Here is a 24,806-nt window from a genome sequence, read left to right on the forward strand (position 1 = left end):
TGTGTAATGCAATGACACATGTATTTTTAAAATCTTTGCTGCTGCACTAGATAGGTTTACATTTGACAGTATTTGAGTGATTATCAATGTTTTAAAATCTCTGAGCAAACTGTAGATTTTAAGCAATGACTTGACTTGAGAGTTATCTTTTACTCCTTCTCCTATGTATTCTCATTTTTCTCTGGTTATGTTAGCATTTTCTCTCTTATTCCCACACACATGTGCACACACATACATGTGCATACCCCACCAGTAAACACTTATTTTTGTTCTCCATACCAGCTTCTTCTCTAGGACTCATTTTGTTAAATCTGCTGTTTCTGGGCCTCAGTTGTTTCAGTGTCAGTTATGGCTACATTTTTCTTCAATGCAAAGAAGTCTCCTTAGAGTTGTTTAAAGCTTTTTCCTTTATAAGATTTGGATGTGAGCTGTTGTAACTTTTCAGAAGGAGAACTCTTGTGATATTTTTGTAGTGATTATCAACTTAACTGATAAGTTAATTTCGTTGTAACTAAGATGGTGACTAAGAAAAGCAGTCTTTTTTTTAATACATTATATAATAAAAAACCCCTAAGGTAATGATTATTTTAGAAATTTCATTGTGATCGTATAATCTTTACCATAAATAAAAAAAAAAAAATGCTTTGCAGTTGGGTGATCTTAAATAATACTGTGTCTTAGCTGCTTAATATACGTTGTTATTTGTGTTCTGTTTGGAGTGGTAATTTGCCTTTTAATGGTTCAGTCTTTCACGCCATACCGGACTGCACAGCGCCCAATAGTAACGGCTACCCAAGTTGGGTTCCACATACGAGTAGGTGAAACTTTTGGCTGTGCAGTGCAACTTCTTTTTGCAATGTCTTCTTTCTTCCTTGGTTGACAGTTTGCAGTATCCTTTTGGGCAGTGCTAGGAAATAGTTGTGTGAGCTCTTTCCTCTCTTGAGCCCTACCTAACTGAACTTTCTAAATGGATTACATGGGTATCCGCCCATGCTAGATGTTCAAAAGCTTCTCTAGCGTGACTTTCAAGTTTCAGATCTCGATGAGCAAAGCGTTATAGATGATGGGTGGAGCAGATACTTTCCTGTTTTGCAAGTTGTGTTTCTGTGTGGGAGTGTGGTTTTTCTTTTAATTGTCTATAAAATTTATGGTTGCTCCCGACAGTTTTGAAAGGCAGAGTGCAGCCAGAGAGAGACTCAATATTAAATCTAGTAATTGCTCCTAGTATTTCAGTGTTACGTTACTTAACAATGTGGGCTAAATATATTAACTGACTAGTGCTAAAATGTGTGGTCTTAAATAGAAATAAATTCCAAAATGAAGACGAGATTCGCTTACTGGGAGTTGACTTCCATGTAAAAGAGTGAACGTTTGAAGGGGACAGCAGCAAATTTTTGGTCTGACTTCACACTACCATAGAATTTAAAATTTTATCTCAAAATGTTTACCTCGCAGTTATGTACGCATAGCTATTTGATAGCTTCATTAATTAATAACAAGTGTTATTAATTAACATAGCTTCATTAATTAATAACAAATTAAATACTCAGTAATTTCTAGTTTTGTGTTGTTACAGCACTTTACACCATTTGAAAACTAATGACTGGAGATGAAATTGTTATGAGGTTTGTCCACCTTTTGTCTGAAGTAAGGTTTAGGATGTACAACTTTGGGGGAAAAAAAATCTTCTGTTAAGGTCAGGAAGGGAGTAAATCTAATCTTCTCTGATACAGGATTTTAGTAACAACATCCTATTGTTCTAGACTCGGTTGCAGGAGCTGCACCGACTATGGGAATTACTGTTGGAAAAGATGAGAGAGAAGGGAGTCAAACTGTTGCAAGCACAGAAGCTGGTGCAATACTTACGGGAATGTGAAGATGTCTTGGACTGGATCAATGACAAGGTATAATTATTACCTACCTTTACTGTGTTCTTGATGGGAAATTTGATGTGTTTGTGTGGAAATATTCTATCAGCATATAGTTGCTGGAGTTCCACTAGTCACAGAGAGCTTTTAAAGGCACCTATATGTTTTATTTAGGTTATTCATATTGTATAAGCAGTAGGTATGCAAACTACGAGTCCTTCTTTTGCAGCCACAAAAAAAAGGTACTAGACTAAGGGAGGAAGCCTGTGTGTTGGAGAGCATAGTTAAACATAATCAATTCTTTCTGTGCTTTGAGGACACATTCACGTTTCTCATAGTAATCAAATTCATGTTTCCTGTAAGGGAAGTCTACAACATGTAAAAGCAAACGTTTTTTAGAAATGTTCTAAATGATCTGTTATAGAAAGTAGCCAGCCTAACCAGCAAGCAGTGTGTACATAATTACTTAATGATTGGAATATCTTGAGATATACATTGTAAGGACATTTGCTGCAAGAGAACTGTTGGCTCTTGATTCTTTGAACTCTGAGGAAACAGACCACAAACCACACTATCAAAAAAAAAAAGCCACAAAATGATTGTATAGGTTTTCTTAATGATGGGTTTCTATTTTGTGTCACTGTGGGTTCAAACTATAAACCCTGCATAACTGTTACTGAATATGGCGGTGCGCTTTTCATAAAGCAATCTTTCATCAGAAGCCTACAGCAAATGCCCGTAAACAATCTAAAAATGTAAACAAATTCTAGTCACTGTGTGTACTCCAAAATAGCATGGGCAATTATTTTGTAGTTTTTAAAGTATGCTTTTTCTGTGCATATTTTCTTTCAGTAATTTAGGTTATTGTAATAGTGATCGTGCACAGAAGAGAAAACTTGTGGTAGTAGAATTGGTTATATTCAATAACTTGAAAAATTAATAAGAGCAATCAAGATGAAAAATACCCTTAGTGATCTTGCATGTTTTCTGCAATAATGGAAAGATGTTGGCGGGGGGAGTGGAGTTTAAAGGAGGAAACATTATAGTTTTAAATCTGACTTCAAACACAGCGATGGTAACTATCTTTGACCTATTCAGAATTAGGACAGTTTGCTTCCTGATTTCTAGTAGTGATTTCCCATAGCTTATACTGAAATTGAGGTGGGTTTTTTTTTCCTCAATGTGCTAGGAAGCAATAGTGACCTCAGAAGAGCTTGGGCAGGACTTGGAGCACGTTGAAGTTTTGCAAAAGAAGTTTGAAGAGTTCCAGACAGACCTTGCAGCTCATGAGGAAAGAGTAAATGAAGTGAACCAGTTTGCTGGCAAACTTATCCAGGTAAACATTCATGTGTGTTGAAAGTCTCTCTTGGCAAGTCTGGTATAACACAGTAAGCTTTTGTCTGCAACTTCCTCTTTTTCCCCCTGGTTTGGTAGCAGATCTTTAAGTTTTACTCTATGTGCGCCTAGATCCTTGCTATCTTAATATTAAATGGACGTCATTTGACTCACTTGTGCTTCTGCTGAACAGCTTGAGTAACTGCCCCAGCTGAGAATGTTCCTGAAAATGTGGAGAGTAGTGATTAGTAAGAGAAACTGTTGTATTTGGGGTTAAATGTATTTGCCTTGGACAACCAGGATTAATATATCTTTTCTTCTGGTATGTCATCTGGGGCTTGATCAAGGATGGAGACAGGGCAGGAAGTATTGTATTCCAGGAATAAAAGATTCTGTTTACAGCCCTCTTCCTGTTGACTAATTAGTGCATAGGGAAACTTAAACTACTGCAAGAATATTGAATGTTTATACAGTGAGGTTTCAGGAAAACTATCAAATTGAGTGATCATCTGGAAAGTACACTTGTTATAAGTTGATCTCTTGAAAAACAGCAGTGTTTCGAGGTTTTGTCAATGGATGTAAAATCACAGAACACGTGAAAATTAGCATTTTTCCTTTGCTCGCTAGGAACAACACCCTGAAGAGGAACTGATAAAGTCCAAACAGGATGAAGTAAATGCAAGCTGGCAGCGTCTTAAGGGGCTTGCCCTTCAGAGGCAAGGAAAACTCTTTGGGGCAGCTGAAGTTCAGCGCTTCAACAGGTATGATCTTGGCTGGATCTGCTGAAGTGATGTAATATTGCGGGGATGTTTAGTGATGCATTCAGCTGCATACAATATTATGAGAAGAGCTACTGTTGTCTGTTATGTTTTTACTTTACTCTTCCTCGTGACTTGTTGAATGAGGACCTTGTTGTTCTAGAACTAGCTTAGAATAGACATTCTGATTTAGCTTTTCAACACTTGGCAGTTTTGTTTCCTGTTCCTCCGAGGGCTTTTTCCCCCAATTCTGTCCTAGATGAGCCTTAAAAGGGGAGGCGGGGGGGTGTTGTCAGGTGGATGTCAGTCCAGTTGTTCTGGGGGGTCTTTGAGCAGCATCTTTCTATCCTCATCTTCATTGACAGCATTTTGAGATTTGCTGTAATTAAGTTGGAGAAGGGTCCAGAGTGGGAAATGGACCTATGAGGTGATGGTGCTCAGTGATGCTATAATTCCTTGTTCTGGTGACACCGTCTGAAGAATGGCCTGCCAATATACTTCAAGGTTTTTTGAGATTTAAAAAAAAAAAAAAGAAAAAAAAGTCTAATTTTTTAGTGTGTTTTTTGGTTTGGTTTTTTTTTTTTTTTTTTAAAGGATGATTGTAGTTGGCTGCAGTGTTTATATGTATGGGTTTGTATGCCATTATGTCTGGCATACATACAAGAAAACATCCTGCTTTCTTCCTTTTTCCATACAAGATAGACTGCTTTCAATTTGTGCTTTGTTTTAAAGGGATGTGGATGAAACAATCAGCTGGATTAAGGAGAAAGGGCAGTTGATGGCCTCAGACGATTTTGGCAGAGACTTAGCCAGTGTGCAGGCTTTATTGCGTAAGCATGAAGGCCTGGAAAGAGATCTTGCAGCTCTGGAAGATAAGGTACCCATACAAGATGCACTTTACCTACAATTTAAATGAGGTAACCTGCTTGTAAAAGGCTAGAAGCTTACTCACTGTTTGTGACTGGGTTTAGGTTAAGGCCCTTTGTGCAGAAGCTGACCGTTTGCAGCAGTCTCACCCAATAAATGCTTCTCAAATTCAAGTGAAACGGGAGGAGCTGATTGCCAACTGGGAACAGATCCGAACTCTGGCAGCAGAGAGGCATGCTCGCCTTAATGACTCCTACAGGTAGGAATACTCTCATGCTGAAATGACCTTTCTTCCTTATTCAAATTTGACAGAGGGCTCTTGGGAGGAGAAGAAAAAGGGATGCTGCTTCCAAAATTTTTGGACGATTCTAGCATTTTAAGAAGCAGTCTTGTTCACCAAATTATATTTTACAATAACTTCTTGTAGTAAAAGAAATATTTATATGATAAATAAATCCTTACAGCTTTTGGTCATTCTCTGGCTGTGGATCAATTATGAAAATAGACACCTTGATGTTTTAGGATGTTTGCCTTTTTTTTCCCATCTGAGTTGATATCTGCATTTTGAAGTACATTATCTGACTATATCTTAGTTTTGGTGGGGTTTTTTTAATACACGTATTACAAATCTGTTCACTATGGAGTCCTTATGATTCTCTGTGAAGACTAAAGTATGGTATACTGTTTGATGTATTGTCCTAGACTAAATGAAGTATCCGTTTCTGTGATAGTTGCTTTGTTGCCGTGGGATTTGCCTTCATCCAATCTTGTTTCTCTACTAGCTTGGTTGTGTCTATGAAACATAATCTGTTAGATCACTATTGAGAAGCCATAGTAAAAAGCAGCTTATCCTAATATGGTGGTTAGTTTACATCCAGCCATAGTAAAAAGCAGCTTATCCTAATATGGTGGTTAGTTTACATCCTTTCTGGTTTTGTTTTTCTGCTGTTTGTTACCTCCCATGTTGCAAGATTTATGGTGGTGGAGACCCACACAAGTAATAATTTTTCCTTCGCCTTCCCTGTCATAATCTCTTCAGATCAATTAACAGCAAATTTAAAAGGGAGACAGAAACTGATCACTCTTGCTGATAAGTGTTAAGCACATGCCAAAGGCAATAACTGTAAAGGCATGCTGAAAGGAATCTGAGAATTTGTTTGTTTGTTGTTTTAAGGCTGAGGCACAGTTACGCGCGCACACACACACACACCGTGCGCTGTGTTATGGTTGTGACAGAAGCAGTCCCATGGGCTATCCTGAAACACTCTGCTTGAGAACTATCTTTTGATTTCTGTTGTCTTCAACATACAGGCTTGTAGTTAGGAATATTCCTTTTACTTTTGATATAAGTTATATGCAAAACATGTCTTTGAGAAATTGATTTTGAACCTAGCATTTTCCTAACTTTAAAAGGCTGCTACTTTTGATTGAGAGCATATTTAGTTATTTAATATTCTGATTGCATTTTGGTATTGTCTTGTTTGTTTCTATTTGAGGAACAGCTTTTATGTTTGTAACCCTTTCTGTGGGGTAAGGATGGAGAAACTATGCAAAAAAAAAAAATCATTCTGAACCATTTTTTCTTTTGCTTTCCGAAGGCTGCAGCGCTTTCTTGCGGACTTCCGAGACCTCACCAGCTGGGTGACTGAGATGAAGGCTCTGATAAATGCTGATGAACTTGCCAATGACGTGGCTGGAGCAGAAGCCCTTCTAGATAGACATCAGGAACATAAGGTATGATGGTTATACAGCCAAATCCAGTCAGCAACCCTCAACAACTGATTTGTGTGTCTAACACAGTCTCTGAGTCAGAATTGCTGATGTTGTATCACTAGAATCCTTTAGTCGCGCAACTAATGCAGTACTAGATTACTGTCCTGAGTTAATATTTTACTTTGTTTCTTGATAGTAGATATACACTAATAAATATTTAAGAATGCTTATTATAATAGTTTATAAAAAATAATTAGACCTAATAGCAGTCCTCTGGACTGACGACTGTTTTATTTCTCCATCATGAGGAATTGCTGTAAGTAAGCAGAAAGAGTGCAGCTTAAAACCAACCTTTAGTTTCATTTTAACATATGAATTTATACTTACCTTATCTGCATTGTAAGGTAATACATTTCATTCTAGTCTTCATGTTAAATGTAACGTATTTAAAGATAGTTGAACGTTTATCATTCAGGTGTCCAGACTGTTGTCTCTCTTTTATTTTCAGTAGTAGTTTTCGTATTCTGACACTCTGTTCTAAGATGAATTTTGGTAACAGCTTATTCATGTCCACTTTCATAGGGAGAAATTGATGCCCATGAAGATAGCTTCAAATCTGCTGATGAATCTGGCCAGGCTTTGCTTGCTGCTGGGCACTATGCTTCTGATGAAGTTAAAGAAAAGGTAAGTTGAGAGCAAGAGCTCCTAGAAGAATTTTGTCTCTTTCTTCTGTGTCCCTTATTAAAAGTTAATTTCTTGTTAAGATTGTCAGCTGCAAAGTATCGTCCCTCTAGGTTACAGGGCTTTTTTCATGTGTTTAATGTGCACTTTCATTCTCAAATCGACAGCTTCTGCCTATCTGTTAGTAGGAACTATTAGGACTATTAGTACTATCTATTAGGAACTATTAGTATATCTTTCCTCCAGAAGAAAAATGGTATCTTAAGTTTAGGTTTGCCATCAGAAGTGTCAGTAAATATTTAGTATTTCTAAACTTTGGTTTTCCAACTAATGGGGCCTCTCATGAAGCCGCATACTGAAACATTGGTCAATCGGACAGTTCAAATGCTGTGAGAGTGGACCAAAGGGATTTCAGATGCTGAGAGGGCAGGATGGTTTGCTGCAGAGCTTCTCTTACGAATAGGTCTGCAGTCACAAAGGAGCGGTTGTCCATTAAATATCTCTGTGTAGATTTAATTTGGAAAAGGAGAGGTTTCTGACTGAAGTCAGAAGGTTGTAGCCACCGCTTAAGCTTGATAAGCTGAGAAAAGGCTTGCCCTGTATGAGGATGATGATATCAGTAACAGGAGAATGACTCTTTACACAGGAGGTCATTTTCAGTCCAGTGCTAACTGCTTTTTTAGAGTCACAACTTGATTTTACATTGAGATGGAAATGAACCAGACTGTTAAATAAAATTGTTGTATATTCCTCCTCCCAATCCATTAGCTGACTGTCCTCTCGGATGAAAGATCTGCCTTGCTAGAACTATGGGAGCTTCGCAGACAACAGTACGAACAGTGCATGGACCTGCAGCTTTTCTACAGAGATACTGAACAAGTTGACAACTGGATGAGCAAACAAGAAGTGAGGGCATATCTTTGAACTCTCCAGATATGGTTGATTTTCATTTCTGGCTAGTCTTCTGCAGACTTAAACTATTGGTATTTACTAGTGGCAGTGACTGCCACTAAACATGCACTAATGAGCAGGGTGCTGTGCAGAGTTATTTATCTGACTGCCCAAGCTGCTACAATGACTGTTTCCATCTAACGCTGAAACTATTAGTTGTGACAAGTTAGCTTGAGATTGCTTTTATGTGTGTTAACTCTTGTAAAATGCTGTTTGAATAAGAAGCTAAAAAGAATTATTCAGAACATTTGGCTGTTAGAGGCATACAGGGAACACCATCCCAGTATATCATCCTTTACTTTTCAATAATATCATATGGTAGGAAACATCACTGGCCATGCTTGAGTTGACTTAGAGCAGCTGAGCATGGAAACATAAAAACGTGTTTGTTTCCTTACTTTAGGCATTTCTGCTGAATGAAGACCTTGGCGATTCTCTGGATAGTGTGGAGGCTCTTCTAAAGAAGCATGAAGACTTTGAGAAATCCCTAAGTGCCCAAGAGGAGAAAATCACAGTAAGACATTTACATTAGGTGATCACTAAATGGGCAAGAAATAAAACAAGTGAATTTGTTGACTGGAGAGGAGATACTGCTGGAGGATGACAGAGGAGGAATGGGGTTTGCTCTGCAGAATTATCCACTGTTAATGCAGGGTGTATTATCTCTAAATTACGTGTATTGTCTCTAAAATGGAAAATAATGGAAAAGATAGGATAGGGCTTGATTGCTGCCTCAGAGAGCTGAGTAACCCAGTGCTTGCATATCATGGCAGCACACATGTGGATGAAGATTTGTCAAAAATCTGCACTCTTCTACATGTAAGATGATGGTACAGATACAAAAGGGTGTAACTAGCTATCTTAACAGCTTTCTGTTAGTTTTACTGTGATAAACTTTTGAGAATTAATCTACTAAGTAAACTTGCGCAAACAATTTTTATTACACCAAGTAAATGGAAAACTGTTTTCTCTTTAGGCATTAGATGAGTTTGCTACTAAATTGATTCAGAATAACCATTATGCCATGGATGATGTTGCTACACGCAGAGATGCTGTAAGTATCTAAAGTAGATACAGACTGTAGACTTTAAATCATGTTCTGCTTTATTATTTTAAGTGGTATGACTGCAATATAGGATAAGTCAGTGGAGCCCTCCCAAAAGTACAGATACAGTGGTGTTTCTTACAAGCTTGAAGAATTTAAAAACTTTTACTTGCTTTTTTTTCAGCTGCTGAGCCGCCGAAATGCCCTTCATGAAAGAGCTATGTACCGTCGTGCTCAACTTGCAGATTCTTTCCATCTGCAGCAGTTTTTCCGAGACTCTGATGAGCTAAAGAGTTGGGTTAATGAAAAAATGAAAACTGCAACAGATGAGGCGTACAAGGTAAACACAAAGACAAACGTTAGAGTCATTTCAAGGCAATACCAGGCTTATTGTAATCACTCTAATGATATGAAGTAGTGTCAGCCAAAATGTTGCTGATAGTAGGCAGTGTTAATGGCAACAGGAGGAATTGCAGTTTCTCCCTGACCAAAGGGGGATTTTCCCATCACGCTGTAATCGTACTTATTCAACAGCTTAAGTGTTCTGATTTCAAAGGCATATTTTTGGCACCAAATCGTTTTGTGTCATCTTGGCATGTATGTGAATGTAGTCTAATTTTTAAAATTTTTCAGAGACCTATACATACTAATTTTGGATTGAAAGGTTCTTATTCTTTCTTCATCTGTAGGATCCATCAAACTTGCAGGGTAAAGTTCAGAAACATCAGGCTTTTGAAGCAGAGCTCTCTGCTAATCAGAGTCGTATTGATGCACTGGAGAAAGCTGGCCAGAAGTTGATTGATGTCAATCACTATGCATCTGATGAAGTGGCAGCTCGCATGAATGAAGTTATCAGCTTGTGGAAAAAACTTCTGGAGGCCACTGAGCTCAAAGGTATGACTTGCTCAGAAGAATACAGGCAATTCTTTTTCTAGAGAGTTTAGCCGGCAGAAGACAGGAAGTGAATTAAATGAAGTGGAAAATATAAGTCATCTTTTCCTCTTGCCACTCTGTCTTGGTCAGGTATAAAACTGCGTGAAGCCAATCAACAGCAGCAGTTTAATCGCAATGTGGAAGACATTGAGCTGTGGCTGTATGAAGTAGAGGGACACTTGGCTTCCGATGATTATGGAAAAGATCTTACTAATGTTCAGAATCTTCAGAAGAAACATGCCCTGCTAGAGGCAGATGTTGCTGCCCATCAGGTAAGGGAAATAATTTGTCTTCCTGCCCTTTCAGATCTGCTCACTCAAAAATACTTACTCCAGAGACCTTAGCAGGTCTGTATTTTCATAATTTATGTAGCTTTAGGCTTTACAGTTTATTTATCAGAAATCATTTTGAGCTGAAATGTAAATTGTATGTCTCTAAGAACAATATCTTCATGACTTTGGCAAAATTAGCTCCTTGAAAAAGTAAAACGATTCCATACTGTGGCCTGCTGACAGCGCAGCCTTGTTTTGTGCCATGAATACCAACTTAAAAAGATGTGCTGTGCTTTGGGTAGGAAATAATTCCCCTTAGACTCTCCATTTGCGAACAGCTTATTCTTCTTTGGTTTGTTTTCATATAGCTCTAAGAAATGGGAGGGGAGGGAGAACAGATCAGTTTTTAAATATAGAACTTCACAGCAAATGGTTCCTATGTTTGCAAATGATCTTTAGGGGAATTAAATCCACAGCGAGAAAATCAACAAAATCTGGTTTCCCGCAACTGGAATTATCAGTTAACAATTTAAAAGTGGTTCATCTAGAGTAGCACATCTGTAAAGTTAATGTAGTTTCAAAAATCTTTTGTTTGTTTTGTGAAATTGGCAGATTAAAACCAATTACATTTACATAATGTGTTGAATATTATCCAGGACTTAATTATTACCAGACTTATTGCACTGGCAGTGTGCAGCTGAGGTTCTCCTGTCACAACAAAACTTATTAGCTAAGACCTGAAAATACTCTTCAAATGTTTTTGGTCACTGCAGCTATCTTACAGACATTCTGACATAATGCTATTGCTGAATTAATTTTAGGATCGTATAGATGGCATTACCATCCAGGCACGCCAGTTCCAAGATGCTGGGCACTTCGATGCTGACAATATCAAGAAGAAACAAGAAGCTTTAGTAGCTCGTTACGAAGCTCTAAAGGATCCTATGGTAGCTCGCAAGCAGAAACTTGCAGATTCTCTTCGCCTGCAGCAGCTTTTCCGTGACATTGAGGACGAAGAAACCTGGATTAGGGAAAAAGAACCTATTGCAGCTTCAACAAACCGAGGTCGGTCCATCCCGCTATCTCCAGGATTTAGATGTCAGAATTGCTCTGTTATAACTTGTCTTTTTATTGAACATTCCCTGGAAATTTCTGAAATGTTACTGTAATGAACATTACCTGGAGTTACATATTTGCCATCACCTGTGGTTCTTTAACTGTTACGTTACTTCTACAGTTCCAGTGGGTAATGTAGTTTTCATAGTTCTCTGTCTTCATTGTGATAGTACTTATTCTGCAAGTTTGTCTACCCCTGGTTACAGCTTCCTTGAAATTTTTGTTTAGTCTAATGACTCTGAATTAGCCGATTTAACTATTTTATATCTTTCCAGGCAAGGACTTAATTGGTGTCCAGAATCTGCTAAAGAAGCACCAGGCTTTGCAGGCAGAAATTGCAGGCCATGAGCCCCGCATTAAAGCAGTCACACAGAAAGGAAATGCTATGGTAGAAGAGGGTATGTCAATGTTTTTTAACTCTTCCTCTTTCAGAAATCCAAGTCTTTGTGCTGGACTTTGTTCTCTGGCCCTGTACAATTAAGAATCACTGCCTGTTTTTATCCAGGCAGTAGACAGGTACCTGCTAGCAGGATGAACTTCTGGTCATTCTTTCACCTGAAAATAAAAATAGATTCCTTGATGGGAACCTGTCACGATTGTCACAGATCTCCATCTGCTCTTGGCAAACACATATGAGCCTTGTATTGAACAGCTTTGTGCCTGTGATGTTTAGTCTTCATTTTTAAATCTATTAAAGGCTTGTGTCTGAGATATATAATCATGATGTGAGAGTTGATCCTCCACAAAGACAGTAAGGGTCATTCCTGCTTTTAAATTAAATAAGTACCTATCTTTATTTCTGACTGGGTGTTCTTAACACCAGAATACTAAAAAAAATTTCCCCAATTCCAGGATTCAGAATGCAGGTCTGAAATAATATTTGTCTGTTGTCAAAACTCTGCCACTGGAAAGAGAATGACCTTTCCTGTTTCATCATTGAGAAGAAGTGTTATAATGTGTCTTGTTTTGTTCTTTGTGATTCAAATATTCCTAGTACAGTTTGATTGACAGGTACAGTGTTTTCCAGTCTGAGGCAAAAGGACAGGCTGAGTTGTGCTTTCATTATTCTAGTCAGAATAGGCTACATAGGTTTAAACAGGTCCAGTTTCTGTGACTTTCAAGAAGTACAAGTAATCTTTCAGTGTGTATTATTTATGTCTCTTTAAGTCCTTCAGTTCCCTGTCTTTTTGTTACCTAGGACATTTTGCAGCTGAAGATGTGAAAATCAAGTTGAACGAGCTAAACCAAAAATGGGACTCTCTGAAGGCTAAAGCATCTCAGCGTCGACAAGACCTAGAGGATTCCCTGCAAGCTCAGCAGTACTTTGCTGATGCTAATGAGGCAGAATCCTGGATGAGGGAAAAGGAGCCCATTGTAGGCAGTACAGACTATGGAAAAGATGAAGACTCTGCTGAGGTATTTGAGATTGTTGTTTGAATCAGTTTTGCATAAACAGCGAGGATTTGTCCAGTGGTAAAAAAATAAGGAGCTCTGCTTATTTCAGGATTCTTAAGAAAAAAGGCAGAAGATTCTTGCATCAAGCTGAATTTTGGCTCAGAGTCAAAAGATAACAGTTTTTCCTGTGTCTTAGTTATCGCACATGAAATTTTGCTGTTCAGTATGTGAAACCAATTGCAAGGAAATGTTACATTTGTATTCACTCTTTTATAGTTAGTTGGGGGGGGGGGGGGTGGTGTTTGTTTTTTTTTTTTTTTTAAAGTATAATGAGGGTAATATCAGCAAATTCCTCATGTGATGTTGCATTTCAGTATTAGTCTGGTTTTCAGTAGTTCATTGGTCTGGAAGTAATGTTTTGTCTAGAGTTATTTTCCTAGTGTCATTCTGCTGTCAAACACCATATCCCAGACACTGCTGACTGACATTTCGTCAAAATGAAGTGCAGTTTAAAGGCATACTTTCAAACTTAACACTATTTCCAGAGTGATATGTGGTATTCCTGGTCAGAACAAAAGAATGTGTCTGAGATAAGGTAGAGAAAAAGCACAAGAAGCGTTTGGACCACTATCTAGCCTGTGAATAAATAGAAGTAGTTATTCTCATGAGAGTCACAAGACTGGCAGCTCTGAAAAACCCACATTCCCTGTGTATGGAGCCAAAGTATATATTTAAAGCCATTTGTAAAATGGCTAGGTGTACATGTTGTTTTTATCATTCGCTTTCAGGCTCTTCTGAAGAAACATGAAGCTTTGATGTCTGATCTTTCCGCTTACGGCAGTAGCATACAGGCGTTAAGGGAACAGGCCCAGTCATGCAGGGTAAGGAAAGATGCTAATCATGTTGCTAAAATTCTTGGGTCAGCAGAAGGCAAAGACAAAGCTTAATAACAGTTTTTGGTTTTGAGAACTTATTGCAGACTGTAATTGATTGTCTCAAAATTTAGTGGTCTGGTTTTATAATCATAACAGGCAGCTGTGTTGCATTGGAAGAAAACAGTATAATGTGGTGGTTTTCAAGGTTTGAGCCCAGACGGCACCTAAAATAAGTCTATCTGCATTACATTTATTTCAACAAGAATAATTTTAAGGCACTACAGTAGCTTTAAGGCTGAAGTATTTTTTAGGACAACTACATTGATTGTGATAAACATGGAACAAGTCATTTTTCTTGTGCTCCTTCTTTGTTAGCAACAAGTTGCTCCCACAGATGATGAAACTGGCAAAGAGCTTGTGCTGGCACTCTATGATTACCAAGAGAAGAGTCCCCGGGAGGTGACTATGAAAAAGGGAGATATCCTCACCTTACTCAACAGCACCAACAAGGTATGCTCTTGCCGTCTGGTTTGCTGAGCTGCTTGGCTCACTTGGTGTTGTGTGTTCTGTGGAGCGTTTTTGGTTTTGTTTTTTTGAATAAGAGCATTCAAAGAAGTTTAAAGAATTTGCACATTTAGTCCATGTTGCCATTTAGCACTTTAGCATACCTCTTCAGCTCATTCTCATGACTCCTGTTCCAAGTCAGATAAACAACATATGCTATAGGGCATGTGTCTGTGAGAAAACTTATTTCCCTACTGTTGAGGAATTTTTGTCCAAACACAAGGGGAGACATGGAAGTAAGACCTAGATGTCTTCAAGAGACTGTTTGTTTGAAATGATCTCCATGAAAAGAGCAAACTGTTGTGAACATCACTGGTTTTCTTGTGTTAATAGAAGCCTCTAATTTGCAGCTTTCAGTTGTTGAGCGTACTTTATGCTGGGTGCTTGCTCACAGTGGTTGCTTTTTTTTTTCCTTTTTTTTTTTTCTTTCCAGGACTGGTGGAAGGTTGAAGTTAATGACCGTCAGGGCTTTGTACCAGCTGCCTATGTGAAAAAACTAGATCCTGCCCAGTCTGCATCCCGAGAGAATCTCCTGGAAGAGCAAGGCAGCATAGCATTGCGACAGGAGCAGATTGACAACCAGTAAGATCTAACTGATGAGATATGACACCCATCCAGCATTTGCTGGCTTGGCCTTTGCCTCGTATATGCCAGAAGTGGTTGATGCCTCTTATACTAGGGAGTAATTAATTGGAGCAAAACAAGGGGCTCCTTTACCAGGGGCACCGTATTGAGTTGTTTTATTCTTATTCTAGATTTTCTTGTTGCTTTTCCCATTTTTACCTGTAAAACTCATGACACTAGAGCTCAACTTGCTGTCTGACTTCAGTATTTTATGTGTTCCTTTTGTTGTTGTACCTAACAACTTAAACTTGTTTGTGAGTTATATCTGTCCTAAGCAGCTCTTGTATTTGTAGTTGTCACTTCTTAATGTGTGATCTGTTTTGAAAAGCTTTCTTAAATTTGTTTACATAAAGTACAGTACCCTCCCTATATAGGGCTGCCTCTGGAGGTGACCTCCTTAGGAGCTGCAACTACTCTGATGCTAGCTCATTACTTTTTTTTCCTGAAATGTGGTGCCATTATTTGTTGCCATTACATGGGCTAAAATGTGCCCCCCTCCTTTTTTTTTTTTTTTTTTTTTTAATTCCTTTAAAAGAGGCACATGCCATTGCAAATAGAGAAAACTGTATGGCTGCTTGGTAATGACATCCTCCATAAAGCACATGGTGGTGGTAGATTAGTTCAGGCAAGGGCTGTGGGTGATAGCTGTGAGCTACTGGCTCATCTTATCAAGCCACTTGGAAGCCAAAGCTGAAAGTTTTATGCATACTCCCATCTGTTTGCACAGCTACACTGTCATTCTACATGAGAATTTCTTCCCACTCAGTTGTTTTGAGTCACCAGTTATTACAGTGACATACAATAATTACTAGCTTTAGCTCTAGAATAAAAATAAATTAAAAAATAATAATTAAAAAAAAAACATACCAAAAAAAAACCCAAACCAAAAAAACCAAACCAAAACCCTTGTACCAGTGAGAAGAAAGGATGCTGGAAAATTGTGACGCATTGTTCAGGATTTTAATAATGTGTAACTTTCTCTATAGGTTTGCATGCTGCTTTTAAGAACTAGAACAGGGGTGCCTTATTTTAGAGCCAAGGAGAGGGGACCACCCTTTAGTTTACAATCACATGGCACAGTGATCAGGAAATGAGGAGACCTTATAGAGAGAGTTCAACTGTACTGCTGAGGTTTCCTTATGTGAATTGTACTCCTGGTCTGATTTGCTTTGTTTGCTTCTGAATGACACCTAACTTTCTCCATTTAAATGTGAACTCTTAACCATCTCCTACCACAGACAACCCATGGATGGAGCTGCTGCTTTCATTATGTTTGTTAATCTGACTAATTTTTTGCATGCATTTGCTGTGCTCCCTCTGTCTGTGCAGGACTCTCATAACTAAGGAAGTCGGCAGTGTATCTCTGCGTATGAAACAGGTCGAAGAACTGTGAGTAGGATTAGCCCTTTCTAAACCATGCTGTCTCCATACTGTCACTGTTCATTCTCCTTTTGTTTGTTTCTTTCTTTGGGAAAGCTGCTCCAAAGAGACATGAAGGAAGCCATTCCTGCAATGTGAATTATTTTAGTTTAGATGAGTGTCGTGGTATGTGTTTCATGTGTTCTTTATAGCCAGCCATCCAGCCAGCTGCTTATCTTGTTGGTCACCTCTGCGCTGCTAAATTGGTTAATGGTGTTATTTTCCATTATGCTGATTTTGCTTACCAAATGAGGCTTTAGTGATATCTAGACTGTTTTCTTTAAAAAGAATATCTGGCATTTTCTGAGGTGCAGATAGAAATACTAGCTTGTATATATAAATATATTTAAAATATATAAACCAAGTATTATGTCACATATGAATACCTTGGAGTTTTGGAAAGGTGGGGTTATCATAGTTAAAGTAACATTCATGCTGGGTAGTCAAAAAGCATTAGTTTATATAGGATGATTTTTCTTTTTAATTATAACATTAACATAATTTTCAAACTTGTATTCAAGTCTCCTGGAAAACTACCAAGTTTGCATTATGTTCTTGAAGGTTGCTGGGAGACCCAAAGTAATAGTGTTCATTGGCTGTGCCTGACTTTCTTTTCATAGAGAATATATTTCTTGCAAATCAAAAGTGAAACTGTTATGTTAATCTCTGAAGTGTTGCCAAGCAACTTTGAGGGAAGGTCTGTTTCTAAAGGAATTTTGCCCCAGATCCTCTATGAGCTTCGCAAGTATTTAATACCTAAAATTGTATCCTGAGGCAAACATCTGCATTCGGGGCAGGCTTCAAAACAGTGTTTTCCTCAAGTCAGGGTAGAATGTTTCCATTTGAACCTCATACGAAAGATTCTTAGTTCCTTTCTATCCAGCCTTAAACCAGGATAGATGGGAAACCACAATGCCTCTGCTTCCATGGAAGGACTTTGATTATTTGGAAGGAGTTGATTATCAGTTTGATGTATAGACATTACAGCCCAGGGTGTCAAGGATTTTCTTCAACAGACTTTGTCACCTCTGAGTTGTTGGTTAGGAAAAAGCTACGTCATTGAACTCTTCAAGTTGGGAGGTGTAATTGCTCAGTATTTGCCTGTGTGCTCCAGGGTGGGAAATGAAAACATTGTAAGGCTTCCCTTTCCCCATCTGAGGCCCCTGCAGGTATCTCAGCAGTGTCTTAAATTATTTGGTTTAATAACATCAAAATGGATATCCTCATGGCTTAATAATGAGAATCAGTTGCTGCTGTTGATCACTGCAGTAGACCGATGTGCAATCTGATTCAGGATATAAAAAAAGCCATCCAGATGCAGCTAGAATATCTCATCTTCTGGAATACTTAAAATAAGGTAACAGTAAGAATGGGTGTTAAGGGCCTGGCTTTTCTGAATGCATGTTCTTTAAAAACAGGCATTATGCATTGCTAAAGAGATCTGTAATTCAGTATCAATGACTGTAAAACTTCTGTTGGCTTTTTTCAGCAATAGCTTGGGAAAGGTCTTGTAGGATCGTCTGTGTCTAGTTGGTTACCAGGAATCAAATAGGATACATCAGTTTTCGTGTGGTTTTAAATAAATGGCTGGTCTTTCAAGGTTTATTTGCCTGTTCAAACCAATTTAAACATTTTAGAGATTTTACTTTGCATTTATTCTAATGTAAACAAGGAGTAATTTAACTGATGTTGTTGGGAATTCCACAGTTATAAAAACAGATGTAAAATGAGTTTCGTGGATTTCCCAGTTGAATATGGTTGTATTATCAAAGAAATAACACCTTTTTCTTAAACATCAGCAGATTTTGCACTGAATAATGGCTAGGTAAGACATTTATGTCCAGTAGCTGGGAAGCTAGCGGATTTTAATAATCCAATGGCAAACTTGATGTACTATAGGAAAATACTTCTCAGAAGGTAAGACCCTATGGAGTCATTCCTGCACTGCAGTGCTGCTGTAGCTTAAGAGCCTAGCCTGACCTAAGCTGTGATTTGGGTTTGTTTTTGCCCAGTGAAGCATTGCATGTGGGAGATCTCATTTTGGTGTGCATATCCACGTAGAGGAGAAACATGTACAGTTTACATTTACCTAATTGTGTAGAAATAGATCGTTCTGTAGAAGAACAGTGTGTAGACTGCAGGGATTTCCCACATCTTTCGTGACACCAGTACTTGGTAAATTACTGTGACTCTGCTCAGTTCAGTCTGACTGTGCCCTGCTTTCCTTTTCTGCTTGTTGCAGGTATCACTCTCTTCTTGAGCTGGGAGAAAAACGTAAAGGCATGCTAGAAAAAAGCTGCAAAAAATTTATGCTTTTCCGTGAAGCTAATGAGCTTCAACAGTGGATCAATGAGAAGGAAGCTGCACTCACAAATGAGGAAGTGGGTGCTGATCTGGAGCAGGTGGAGGTGCTACAGAAGAAATTTGATGATTTTCAGAAGGTATGTTGTAATGCTGCATAATGTGTGTGTTAGTTTTGGTCTCTCCCCTCAGGCTTTCTGATCATATGTCCATGATAATTTTTCATAGCCAAGCATAGCTGAGAAGGAAACATAGCTTTGATTGGAAATAAAAAGGTAGATATGCATTTTTTTATTTTGTTTTGTGAGGATAGAGAGAATCCCACACTCAAAGTCTTCAGTTTGGTTACAGTCTCCAGGTTGCTACAAGCTCCCAGAGAACTGAAACTCTCTTTCAGCACATTCAAATACAGAACCTGCCAAGCTTTGGAGGAAGTTCGTTTTGTGTAAAGCATAACCTTCAGTTAAGCTATTCCTCTTCCTTTTTGTTGAAAGGAAAGATGCATTTTAGTTTCCGTCTGTAGAGTGTTTCCCAAGATATGGAAAAATAATTCTCTACTTCAAAATGCTGGTAGCCTTTCAGTTTTATTTTTTCTCCCAATTTTTGCAACACTAGTTAAACTTTTTTTTTTTCTTTGCATGAGGTGTGAAAGAATTGCTTGGGCAGATATATTTATTGTGTCTACTTTGGTAAGATACTGAGCACTGAAATGCAAAGATGCCTGACCTTACACATTGGAAAAGACAGTGATTCAACAGTTTGTGGACATTATCACGTTTACAGCTTGCAAGTTGGCTAACAAACAATTTGAGCCAACTTAATACTGTAGGTGAGAAGATGATAGCAGTTGCTGGATTTGGGTTCTTCAAAAATAAGCTGATGGTTGAGATGAAAATGTCACCTATTAAATTTAAAGTGCAAGTCCTCTGCTACTACTTTTTTAACCAGGTTCCCTTTCTGCTTTATAGAAAGCTCTCTGTCAGTCTGGTTGGAAGCATGTATGTGTCTTTAGTAAAATTACTTTTTAAGTTGGCCTTTTAGCTTATTCATGCAGTAATATGGATGATAGCTTTTGATCTTCATGTTAGTAACATTGTATACCTGACAGTTTAAAAGCGTATTCCATTCCTGAGTGTTAATTAACTTTGTGTACGGAAAACTCTGATAGTGCGTTTCTTTATTCCATTAATGCTTGGCGCCGGCAGCTGGGATTTCTTGGCATAGACTCTCATGCATTGTATATGCACTGGTAACTGTAAAGGTCAAGTGTTCCGAATTCCTGCTGTTTACAAACCATGTACTTTTTGGCACCCCTGGTATGCCAACTTGTTCCGCATGTTTTGCTTGTGTGAATGTTAATGCTGTGATATTTTACTGTTCTGTGCAGGATTTAAAAGCTAACGAGTCACGTCTGAAGGACATAAACAAAGTTGCGAATGACCTGGAGTCAGAAGGGTTGATGGCAGATGAAGTGCAAGCAGTACAGCAACAGGTCCACTTTTTTTCTGACTCAGTCTAATCCTCTTGAGAAGCAAAAGACTTTCTTCCTTTCTTTTGCCTGTTTTCCACTTTGTGTGTCATTGCAATATTCTAGTTGTTCATTTTTGCTCTCTGGTCTGATAATACTCTAACCAGAGATCCTTAATTCCTGTTCTGTAGTGTGGCCATCACAAGGGTACCCTTTGAATTGTTTCTTTTTAAATAGTGCTATAGCAAATTGCACCATCTAGAGCTTTTTTCTTTTCCTTTTTTTAGGAATGGAAAGTCTTTAAGATAGTATTAAAAGTCATGGAGAATCCATGCATTAGCTTTACTTCATATAAGTTTGAAATTTCAGCCTTCATTTCTTTGCAGGAAAAATGGTGAGGAATGCTAGGGGAAAAGAAATAAAATAGAGCTCAACTTACAGTTGGAGGGATTTTGTGGGTTTTCTGTTCTGTTTTTTTTTAGTAACATACCTATTTTTTTTCAAGCTTTTCACATACTTGTGCTATTTCTGTAAATAATTCTATCTGGTGCCAACACAGTATTGAAGCAGCTTGTTTATTTTCTGAGCTCGAAGATGATGTGTTGCAGTAGATGGTTGAGTAGTCAAACTCCCATTTCTGCTACACGTTTAGGTTGTGCGAGCACTATTTGGCTTAATGACGTGCTGGTAACTACTTTGTAGAAGAAGGATGGAAGCATATCTCCTGCTATCTTCCCTTTCTCAAAAACAGTAAAAACTTTATTTCTGTTAGAAAATAACAAATTTGTCCTTTTTCCTTTGCAGGAAGTCTATGGTATGATGCCCAGGGTAAGTTAATTTCTGAGCTGGTGTGGCAATTATAACAGGTTTGGGATGTACAAGTAGAAGTTCAGCCATAATTGTAGTCCATTTCCATGAAGGAACTCAATAATGACTTTGAATGGACATAAAAAGATTATCTTATCTTTGATCCATTTATTTCCCGAGTGTCTTACCCCACACCACAAATCAATGCAGAGCAGGATAACCGAAAATGACGCAAATACTTGTAAAAATTGATGTGCTCCGCAAAGGATTGAACATGGAGAACTTTCAAAGATTTTTAGTATATTCTGATAGTTTTAGATTTTGCTTCCTATTTAAAGCTGTTTCTTCACATTTTCAAACAGGATGAAACTGATTCTAAGACAGCCTCTCCTTGGAAGGTAGGTGTCATTACTTAGTAGCACACAACAGGAAAGTAAAACAAAAACTACAGCACATCATCTTTTTTAGACCATACACCTTCTCACATGCCCTTTTTTCTTGTTTTTTATTTCCTCCCCTTTTTTATAAAGACTGTTGGCAACATGATTTTAATGGTGTCCTAGTCTCAGCTAGTGTTTGGATTGCTATTGATTTAGGGTTAGTGACTTTCATTTCACTTTGCTTGTTTACTTCAACAAGCATGTTACAAAAATTTGTTGAGCATTCAGCAGAAATTCACCTTCATATATTTGCATACAGATTATCTCAGTATATAAAGATGTCGTATAGGTACTACTCTGTTTTAAAAATAAAAGCCATCTAGGCAAAGTCAAGTGACTATGTCAGCTCTCTATTCGCAGGTATGATTATGAGAATAACTGAGATTAGGTTTCCAACAGAATTGCTCTAGCCACAGAAATTGCTGACAGTCTGTTTTTTACCTCTCTGCTGCAAAACTCCATTTTGTGTTGAGCTTGTACTATAAGACTGATTCCAGTTTTTATACCAATGTTTTTAGGTATTACGTGGCCACTAGATGCGAAATAGTGCCTGTTCACTTAGCATGAGTTCTTTTTTTACGTAGCCAGCAGAAAGAAATGTTTTTATTCCTGAAAGTCAAAGCCATTTATGTCAATATTCCTTTAGTCAAGGAATATGTTGTATGTGTATAGCAGTATCTTTTTTATTCACCTCTAGCTCATTTTCTACAATAGTTAAAGAAGCCTTTCTCCATTCATTAGTGGCTTACAATGGAATAGCTGGCACCTGCTGATGCACAAAAATATCTTGAATATTTTTGACATTTTCCAACATTGTGCCTTTCTCTAGTATTTCATTCCCATATTTCATGTCTCACATGCACCCTCTTAAGCTTAAAGCTGCTTGTACATCTTTTAAGTTGTGTGAACGTGGGAAACCAGATAAGTATACAATATTTTGACAGCATTGTAGAAAATGCAGCCATGTCAACAGGAATTGGTGATTTTTTGCACAGATCGTACACACGTTGAATCCTAAGAGTCTCATAGTAACTTAGCAAACTGTAAGTTCTTCTCTGTGTATATCTGCAAAGGGATGAACTTTGCAAGTAACCCGTCGTTGTCAGAAGAGTAGATTGCATGTTGCAGGGAACTGGTGGTTGTTCTTCTAATTAGCCTTCAGCAATCTTGATAATGTTCTAGAAATATCTGAATTAACTGCTAAGCTGATTTTGCCAAAAACTCAGCCAAGAGTTAAACCATTTGGGTGATTATTTTTTCTGCCCCCATTGGGTTTGTTTTGGGGATTTGTTTTTTGTTTGGGGTTTTTTTTGTGTTTGGTTTTGTTTTGGTTTTTTAATTCACTTATTGAATGTTGACTTTACATTTTCTCTTTTCTGTACTTATTAAGACTATTATTGTTTGTTTCAGTTTACACTAACATCATAGTACTCACTTGTACATTTCTAACTATTCTTACTCTGACCTATAATACCTGGGATGTTGCAACTAACTATTCTTAGTTGCTTTTGTAATTTACTTGCATTGATTTTCTTACTGTTTGCTTCTCTCTCTCATCTTAAACAACAGCGTATTCAAAACACTGTTCTGAAGAAGTATATAAAAATTAAAGACTTCAACAGTTCTCATTGAAACCTTTAAAATCTAGGGTGTTTCTCTCTTCCTGCATTGTGTAGTGTTGTATTTGACAAAGTCTGTATTTTTGACCAGGGCTAAGTCATTATGGATTTCTAAGGTGGTTTTTTTTTTCAGTCTGATTTTTGGCTATGATTGGTTAGAGTTAACTTTAATGCTACTTTTTTTTTTCCCCTTCCTTTTCATACAGTCTGCACGTTTGATGGTACACACAGTGGCAACCTTTAACTCGATCAAGGTAATAATACAACTTTTCCCGAGCTGCTTTAAAAGCTGAGAACGTTGTTTCACCTTCCCTTTCCATAGTCTTTGTCTTTCATTGTTCTTTATAAACCCTTTTGAATGAACTTATTGACATATATACAGCACTTGCTTCTCAGGTTACATCAATATCTGGTCTGCAATAATGGTCTTACATCAATAACGTAAGATATCTGGTCTTACAAAAATATCTGGTCTTACATCAATAATGGTCTGCAGTATCAGTGGGATTTTTTGTTTGTTTGTTTTGCAGGAACTGAATGAACGCTGGAGGTCTCTGCAGCAGTTAGCAGAGGAGCGAAGCCAGCTGTTGGGCAGTGCTCATGAAGTTCAGAGATTCCACAGGTGGGGTGTTTGTATCATATTTGGTCCTAATTCAGTAAAATACTTTGTCTGTAAGAGTTCTAAAACACGGTGGGACCTATTCCAAACAAATCATACTTCAACCCTCAGCTCGCTCAGTGGAAGTTGGACCACTGGTGGTCCAGAAGAATTCTTTATATTCTTCCTAGAAAAAGAAAGACTTGTTAACATAAAAGCGTGGGATTGCTGTGGGCTTGGGAGATCTGGACTACTGTCCTATTTTGCCAAAGTTCGCTTGTGTCGTTTTGGGAAATAATGTAATAAAACAATCAACTACTTGACCTTCTCTGGAAATCAGTGACCTGCTAGGTATCAGAGATCCTAGTATGACCTCCATTTTAATTCTCTTTTTGCCTTCCCTTCACTCAAATCAGAGATGCTGATGAAACAAAAGAATGGATAGAGGAGAAGAATCAAGCATTAAATACAGACAATTATGGACATGACTTGGCCAGTGTGCAGGCTCTGCAGCGCAAACATGAAGGCTTTGAGAGAGACTTGGCAGCTCTTGGAGACAAGGTGAGGTGGTGAAGAGGACAAAACCAAAAGCTTTCTTTTTATCTAGCAGAAATGATTGAACTATAGAAAAGGTTATTTTTGTCTTCATTGTGCTTATTTCCCTTTCTCTTAATTCTAGGTGAATTCTCTTGGTGAAACTGCCCAGCGTCTGATCCAGTCGCATCCAGAATCTGCTGAAGATCTCCAAGAAAAATGTACTGAGTTGAATCAGGCTTGGAATAGTCTGGGAAAACGTGCTGACCAGCGCAAAGAGAAGCTTGGAGATTCTCATGACCTGCAGCGCTTCCTCAGTGACTTCAGGTAAAGATGCTGTTCCCCTCCCCCCAGTTTCTGTCTGGTTTATTATTAGTGAAGTATATATGGATTATTGTCCCACAGGAATATTTCTGGGGAGGGTTCAAAAAAGGACTGTCTTTCCTGTTCTGACTTGTTTCAATAGAGGGACGGAAAAATTCTCTATTAATGTGTGTTCACAGGGACCTTATGTCTTGGATCAATGGAATCCGGGGCCTGGTCTCCTCAGATGAACTTGCAAAGGATGTGACTGGAGCTGAAGCTTTATTGGAAAGGCACCAGGTATGTGAAAGATGATAAGT

General features: G+C 38.1%; 1 protein-coding gene across 7 annotated transcripts in view; it reads left to right on the forward strand.

Moving 5' to 3' along the window:
• SPTAN1 (spectrin alpha, non-erythrocytic 1) overlaps positions 1 to 24,806 on the forward strand; it is a 53,266-nt gene that overhangs the window by 10,558 nt on the left and 17,902 nt on the right. For 4 of the 7 annotated variants that reach the window (XM_075519724.1, XM_075519723.1, XM_075519727.1 and 1 more), the window contains 29 exons: positions 1,764 to 1,904; positions 3,058 to 3,204; positions 3,831 to 3,964; positions 4,694 to 4,838; positions 4,933 to 5,087; positions 6,427 to 6,562; positions 7,124 to 7,225; positions 7,991 to 8,128; positions 8,577 to 8,687; positions 9,150 to 9,227; positions 9,403 to 9,558; positions 9,908 to 10,112; positions 10,242 to 10,423; positions 11,245 to 11,488; positions 11,815 to 11,937; positions 12,738 to 12,955; positions 13,723 to 13,815; positions 14,185 to 14,319; positions 14,807 to 14,955; positions 16,327 to 16,386; positions 18,659 to 18,857; positions 20,105 to 20,209; positions 20,990 to 21,013; positions 21,355 to 21,390; positions 23,258 to 23,305; positions 23,582 to 23,673; positions 24,066 to 24,210; positions 24,329 to 24,510; positions 24,687 to 24,786. In XM_075519724.1, the coding sequence (XP_075375839.1) occupies positions 1,764 to 1,904; positions 3,058 to 3,204; positions 3,831 to 3,964; positions 4,694 to 4,838; positions 4,933 to 5,087; positions 6,427 to 6,562; positions 7,124 to 7,225; positions 7,991 to 8,128; positions 8,577 to 8,687; positions 9,150 to 9,227; positions 9,403 to 9,558; positions 9,908 to 10,112; positions 10,242 to 10,423; positions 11,245 to 11,488; positions 11,815 to 11,937; positions 12,738 to 12,955; positions 13,723 to 13,815; positions 14,185 to 14,319; positions 14,807 to 14,955; positions 16,327 to 16,386; positions 18,659 to 18,857; positions 20,105 to 20,209; positions 20,990 to 21,013; positions 21,355 to 21,390; positions 23,258 to 23,305; positions 23,582 to 23,673; positions 24,066 to 24,210; positions 24,329 to 24,510; positions 24,687 to 24,786 (3,783 nt within the window). The remainder of the gene's footprint in view (positions 1 to 1,763; positions 1,905 to 3,057; positions 3,205 to 3,830; positions 3,965 to 4,693; positions 4,839 to 4,932; positions 5,088 to 6,426; positions 6,563 to 7,123; positions 7,226 to 7,990; positions 8,129 to 8,576; positions 8,688 to 9,149; positions 9,228 to 9,402; positions 9,559 to 9,907; positions 10,113 to 10,241; positions 10,424 to 11,244; positions 11,489 to 11,814; positions 11,938 to 12,737; positions 12,956 to 13,722; positions 13,816 to 14,184; positions 14,320 to 14,806; positions 14,956 to 16,326; positions 16,387 to 18,658; positions 18,858 to 20,104; positions 20,210 to 20,989; positions 21,014 to 21,354; positions 21,391 to 23,257; positions 23,306 to 23,581; positions 23,674 to 24,065; positions 24,211 to 24,328; positions 24,511 to 24,686; positions 24,787 to 24,806) is intronic. The other 3 variants (XM_075519725.1, XM_075519729.1, XM_075519728.1) reach the window with 1 other exon arrangement.

Source organism: Mycteria americana, chromosome 17 (assembly GCF_035582795.1).
Source record: "Mycteria americana isolate JAX WOST 10 ecotype Jacksonville Zoo and Gardens chromosome 17, USCA_MyAme_1.0, whole genome shotgun sequence".
Taxonomy (NCBI): Eukaryota; Metazoa; Chordata; class Aves; order Ciconiiformes; family Ciconiidae; genus Mycteria; species Mycteria americana.